The 6,702-nt window shown below is 45.6% G+C and overlaps 1 protein-coding gene across 1 annotated transcript in view; it reads left to right on the top strand.

The window, feature by feature from the left end:
- The first annotated feature begins 5,367 nt into the window (after nt 1-5,367).
- The window catches only part of SPAG6 (sperm associated antigen 6), a 138,906-nt gene continuing 137,571 nt past the window's right edge, over nt 5,368-6,702 (top strand). The window contains exon 1 of the mRNA XM_018564095.1: nt 5,368-5,583. Within this exon, the coding sequence (XP_018419597.1) occupies nt 5,559-5,583 (25 nt within the window). The 5' untranslated portion in view covers nt 5,368-5,558. The remainder of the gene's footprint in view (nt 5,584-6,702) is intronic.

The raw sequence follows: 6,702 nt of genomic DNA, 5'->3' as shown, positions 1-6,702 counted from the left end.
TACACAAGATTATTTTTAATTTAAGAAGTCATGCACAGATTATTTACATACAAAAATGCAAACACTAGTTAGTGCAAATAACAAAAATATGTTTGGCGTGGATGGGGGGGGGAGGGATCAACTTTTTTTTCTCGTTCAGCCTTGTATCCTATTATGCAGGAACATAGTTAGGAGGCAGTGACAGAGCGTCGTCAACATCTAGGGCCTCATGCCCACGGCCCAAAAAAAAATGCAATGCAAAGTGTTTTTTTTGTTTATGGATCAGAAGGCAGGTATATAGTTTGAGGACTTGCACACAAGTACGTAAACAGCCTTCAGATTTACAGAATTGAAAAATCTACACAGTACATAAATTGTAACCTAAACTCCAATCTTTCTGCAGCAGATTTAAAAATAACGAAAATGCCTTTTGAAATTAGATTGTCATGTTAAAGCTTATATGAGATTTTAGGGGTCTATTCACCCAGCTTCGGCTGATCCTTCGGCTAGCTGCGGCCCCAGGACCCCTTCGGTACAGTAGAACCGAAGGGCTGCTGTCAGGGCTATTCACTTCCCAACGCCATCTGTCATTACTTTTTTCCGGACGCTCTGGGAGTCTAATACGACTCCTGGCCGCTCGGGGGAGAAAAACTTTCTCCCAGATAGGTTCACTCTGTTCGATTGAGCAGAGTAAACCTTTCCCTGCTTGGGGTTTTTTTTTTTCTGACATCGGAGCCGTTGGCTGCCGTCAGAATATTAAAAAAAAAAAAAAATCACCATAGTAATGCAGAGCTAGATTCCTATTGGCTATTTCAATTTGCAATAGCCAATAGCAAACTAGCTATTGCACCCGTCGTCTGCTGCTGTCAATCAGCAGAGGGGGACGAGCAGTTCTCCATCAGTTCCCCCTCTGTTGATTGACAGCAGCAGAGGGCGGGTGCAATAGCTAGTTTGCTATTGGCTATTGCAAAGTGAAAAATGCCAATTGGAATCTAGCTATGCATTCCTATGGTGATTTGTTTTTATTCTGATGGCAGCAGAACCGCCCGGCCAATAGAAAACAGTTGGGCGGAGCTAGCTGTCACTGCTAGCTCCGCCCAATCGTTTTCTATTTAATTTTTTACTTTTTTTAACTGTTTTTCTATTCTGCTCGGTACCACAGAGGTACCGAACAGAACAGCAGAGCCGAATGCCGCTCGGCGGCTATTCACTCACTGCTGTTCGGCATCGATGAGTATAGGCCGAACAGCAGCGAGTAGCCTGCCGGAGGTTCGGCTTAGCCGATCCAGATGTTGGATTGGCTGAGTCGAACTCCTTCTGCACTTCGGGTCGGCCGAGCATGTTAGGCCGACCCGAAGCCACCCGATGTACGGCTGATTTCAGCCGATATAAGGCAGGAATCACCAGCCTGAAGTGAATAGCCAACCAGCCTGAAGTGAATAGCCGAACAGCGTTCGGCTCACTTCGCTTCGGGTCGGTTAGTCACTCGGCTGCCTACGGCAGCTTAGTGAGTAGACGCCTTAGTGTCTGGGTTTACACACGGACGTTTACATTTTATAGCCACGCTGCCATTGCTGAATAATTGACGATGGAGAATCATTGGTTGGATTTTGTTATTTTTTTTAGTGCACACAGGCGTTTGAAGTTCATTTCTGATACATTGATAAAAAAAAGAAATTGCAACACAGCGTTTGAATTCCGAACAGGATCGTATGTATCATCTGTATGCATGGGACTGCATGGGTCTTCCTCCTCTTCAGAATAAACACAACATAAATAAGAAAACAACAGATGCGTGTATAAGTTTCACTGGCTTTTATTTAGTCCACGGAACTCTGTTGAATTAAACTTTAGCAACATAACTTTAAAACACAAATAACTTTATTAAGATTACATTAGTAACCAAATTGTCCATCAACAAAAGTAAATAAATCAACATCTAGGGCTCAGCCACGTATGCCCAAGCCCCAAATACCAACAGATAAATCCAGTCCATAATCACTTGTCCACTCACATAGTGAGCGACATTCCCTACATAGGGTTTAACCGCAACAGAAAAAAGAACTGAGAGCGAGGGGAAGTTCAAGACTCCTGTGAAGAAAATCCCAATGACCTCTGCTGAGAAGAATTATTTAAAGCTATAGGTCACCATTTGGAAAAAAATAATAATGAATCCACACATAGGGATACAATAAAAAAATGTGCAGTGATTATTTTATGTATTGGAGCCTGCAGAGCATTGCAACAGTGATTAGAGTATGTGTGCAATAGATGGGCTCCTGCAGACTCTTCATCTAAGCTGAGATCTGTGGGTATAGACCTACCATTATGGGTCTGAAGCAGGGGTGGGCAACTCCAGTCCTCCAGCTGTTGTGGAACTACAACAGCTGACTGTAACAGGCACGACTCCCAGAGGCAGAAGCATGTTGGGATATGTAGTTAGAGCACAGCTGGAGGGCAGGAGTTGTACCCCCCCTCGGTCTTGAGAAAGTAATCAATGGACTTCAAGTGTCAGCACATCAGCACAGTTGTCCTTCACTGAGATCTACAAGTCCCTCTGCCACGATGGCAGGAGGGTGTTGTAGTCTTCCATTCACAGATCCATGGGCAGTTTCAGGGTGGGGGCTGGGCAATGTGATCAAGTTTATGTTACAGCCGAAATATGGGTGTAACATGAAACATGGTCGCAAAGGCGAACTTAGCTTTTAAAGACACAAGTAGCAGAATATTGGTGACCATGCATGGTGTCATTGGTTGCAAAACACAGGCAGCCCTTGGCCGCTTTGACATTTGCCGGGCCCAGATTTTGGATGGGTTTGGCAAACGTATAAGCAAACTGAACCCAGGCTAGTTTGGCTCATTGCTATCCCGCTGAAACCAACCAATCACAGGTGAGTAGAGTCGTTCACTTTTCCAAGAATCGGGTCACAAAATCTTTTTTTTAGACCCTAGACCAGGGGTGGGCAACTCCAGCCCTCCAGCTGTGCTTTAACTAAAAATGCCATCATACCTCTGCCTCTGGGAGCCATGCCTGTGGCTGCCAGAGTCTTGCAATGCCTCATGGGACTTGTAGTTCCACAACAGCTGGAGGGCTGGAGTTGCCCACCCCTGTCCTAGAACAAAACGAGCACTTAACCTTTGCAGTGCTGGGTAGCAATCTTTTACATGCCCGGAGTTGTTCTCACTTTGAAGACACAATTGTGTGCAATGAAATAAAAAATAAATGAAAAAAAGAAAAAAAACCTCTAGTATTTTTCCTGCACATGATTGGATGGTTGATGTGAACAGAACTTATTCACTATGCTCAGCGAATATTCACTTAGCAGACATGCTGTACACCTTTAATAAAGGTGGACAAGCCTTCAAGGTGGCAGCATCTGAAGCATTTTACTTCATTACCTGTAACCATCATGTAAATAAAGCCGACCCTCAGTGAAAGCTTCACCTAGTCTATTTAGTGAAGTGCTGCGTCTTCCAGTGTTTGTTTGGATACAACAGGTTCTCATGGGCCCTCTGACCATGGCAACCATATTAGTTAGTGAAGCAAAGTGAGGCCTAAACATTTATTGTTAGTTTTGGATGGATGAATTAACCCCTTAAGGACCAATGACGGAATAATTCCGTCATGGGTCCTTAAGGGTTTAAGCTTCCGTCATGCACTAAATGAGAACTTATATATGTCTATGTCACATCAGATTAAAGCCCTTTTTGTCCTTTAAAAATGGTATATAATATGTGTTGGTGCAATAAATGAGAACGATGGAAATTGCGGTTGAACATACAGATCAAAAATTGCTTTGGTCCTTAACTGAAATACAAGCACCTGAAGCTTGGTGCTTAAGGGGTTAAAGGTTAGAACACTGTAAGGATTTGATTGCCGTTTGTGCGCCCACTGGGGTGATTGGCCCTATTTATCTGGTTCGCTATTGTCACCGGGACAGAAAAGTGAGGAGAAATCTACCATTTTACACTTGTTACCGCAAAAAGGAAGAGAGGGGAAATCTGCTAATGGGGACACCCGCCTCAACGACAAATGTCTGAGGCCTTGTTTACATGGGCAGCAAGGGGGAGGAAAAGCCAGGCGGTTGATCTACGGTTATACCCTCCTCCTGGTCGTCTGCTGCAATGTCAGCGCTGCTGCCAAACAGTGCTGCATACATTGCCGCAGCAGAGGATGCTTTGTGTTGTGGCAAAAAAATACATAGAATGTCATGTTTGCCATGTGGTGCCGCTTGTCAAACGCAATCATTGCAACGAATGGGAACGCATGGTATTAACGTGGCATTTGTAGCTGTAAAAAATCGCTTCTTAGCAACAAATTCCCCAGCAGTTATAGCCATTAAATTACTAGATACATGTTGCTGTTATTAGTGATTTAATGAATCGCTGCTACCAAAATCGTCCGTCTGACACGTCCCTTACTTAATATTTAAGGCTCATGCACACGGATGCCCAGTGTAAAATTTGGGCGTATTTCCCCATTTGGGAGCCACAAGTAATGTGTCCAGCTGCTCATAGAAATCAATGGCTGTATAAACAGGTGCATGCCCATGTGCGCAGACTGTCTGCGTCCAGGGTCTGTACGCATGCACACAGATGCTCAGTGTAAAATTTGGGCGTATTTCCCCATCTGCCCATAGAAATCAATGGCTGTATGCGGCAAGGCGTACACCCATGTGCGCAGACTGTCTGCGTCTAGGGATGTATGTCTGTACGCATGCCGCGTTTACACATATACTAATTTAGAGCTATTGGTTTCTATGGGCGGCTGAATGCAGCACTTATGATTCCTGCGCAGGGAAATGGACCCAAATTTTACATTGAGCCCTAAATAATTAGTAGCGGCCATGTAGGACGGGCGATTTTTTGTAGCAGCGATTTATCTAATGAATGTCAGCAATTTGTAGCTAGCATTGCGATTTGAATTTATATTTTAAATGTGCATTTATTATGCAGTAAAGTGCTCTGTAAACCAAACCCAGTAAACACCAAAGAACGGGCCCCTGTGTGGTAATGGAGCCTGGTGCTGAGGGACACACTATAATCACGCTCTCAGCAAATGTATTCAAATGGCGTAGTGTGAGCTCAGCTTAGTCATGTTTGTCCTAATATTGTACACATTTTTTTGTATTTTTGATCATTTTCTGTGGACTGTGACGGCCATGACGTCACGGCACTGTATTCCCGCCGCCAGGGAAACGCGCTTTCTCTTTTTTTAATAATCACATGCGAGGACACTGACTCCGTGACCTCACTGTACAACATTCGACATGCCCCTCGCGTTGCCCTAGCAACCGACACGCAACCCCTCCCTCCTGGCCTGAGGCTGCGGAGCGTACCATCTGCCTCGCCGGGCGGGAAGGGGGGGGGGGATCAAGTTTTTCGGCTGCGGTGACATCATGGAAACCTGCGCTACACGTGTCGCCTTATTGGCTCCCCCTGCAGACCGGCTCCTTGGGAACGTCCGCTGCCGCTGGGGTCGCCATGGAGACGGAACATTGTTAGGCTCGAGCTGAAGCGCATCTAGGAGACCAGAAACAGAGAGACGGTGAGCGGCCCGAACACAGCGCACAGCAACCATGAGCCAGCGGCAAGTCCTGCAAGGTAACTGCCGGGAGGAATTCATTTATTGGGACAGTAATGGCCTGATTATAAAAGTGGAGCTGCATACTTGTGCGCAGGTCCTGATTGGCAGGGACAGTGCCAGGTCCTGAGGGATGTGTCCCTGGAAAAGTCCCTGGCCATGTCTCCAAATATGTGCTTCATGGGGGAAATGAATAAAAAGTGTCTGAGGCAAACTTCATGTCATTAGCGCAGCTAATCAGCTTTTACCTTTCATTTTCTAAGCTGTGCGGGAAAATGAGAGATGGAAGCTGATTGGTTGCTATGGGCAACGGAACCAGCTGAGATGGAACTTATCTCAGACACTTTTCATTAGTTAATTTCTTCTCCTTTTGCCTTGTTTTGGACAGAGTGCGGGAGGGTTAGAACCCATGACAGGTGTGTACTGCTGTTTGTGTCCCCGCCGTGCAGATTCACCCTTCTCTATGTGTTGTCACCAGGAAAGTGAGAGAAAAGCTGTCACCGGGACAGGAACAGAGAAGCAATCTTCCAATAGGGACACTTTTCCGGTGACAGCTGTCCAGGAGGGGATCTATCTCACTTCCTGTTGCGTCTACAGGACAGGATGTGAAGGGAAGTCACCCCAAAGGGGCACAGATGGCAGAAAAAGGAAAACCTGACGGGGTTTAAGCCTTTCTTTCCCCACGGCATCCAAAATTAAAGCAAAATAATAACTTTAGATTCTATTTACTTTAAGTTCCTGATTTGCTGGAAATGTACAATTTATATACACTTCCAGGATCCATGCACACTGATCCGTACGACTCGCCACGCACATTCTCATGCATGTTCATAAACATGCGTTGTACTGGATTCAAGTAGTACGGTAGGATAGAGTAAGGGAGGGTATAACCCCGGTCTGTATCCCTTTTGCCATCTGTGTCCCATTGTGGAGATTCACATTCACTTCCTGTCCCATAGCCGCAACAGGAAGTGAGAGGAAATCCTTCCAAGTGAGTGAAATCCCTGTTTGCACCAGAACCAGTGACCCCATCCGGAGATTTCCGTTTAATTCCCTTTCTGGTGACAACAGAACAAAATTTGGGAATGACTTTCAGTGATAACGGTCACCATGGCAGATAGAGTGGGGGGGGGGGGGCG

This window comes from Nanorana parkeri, unplaced genomic scaffold (assembly GCF_000935625.1).
Source record: "Nanorana parkeri isolate BGI_ZX_2015 unplaced genomic scaffold, ASM93562v1 scaffold23, whole genome shotgun sequence".
NCBI lineage: Eukaryota > Metazoa > Chordata > Amphibia > Anura > Dicroglossidae > Nanorana > Nanorana parkeri.
This window is presented reverse-complemented; position numbering and strand designations above follow the sequence as displayed.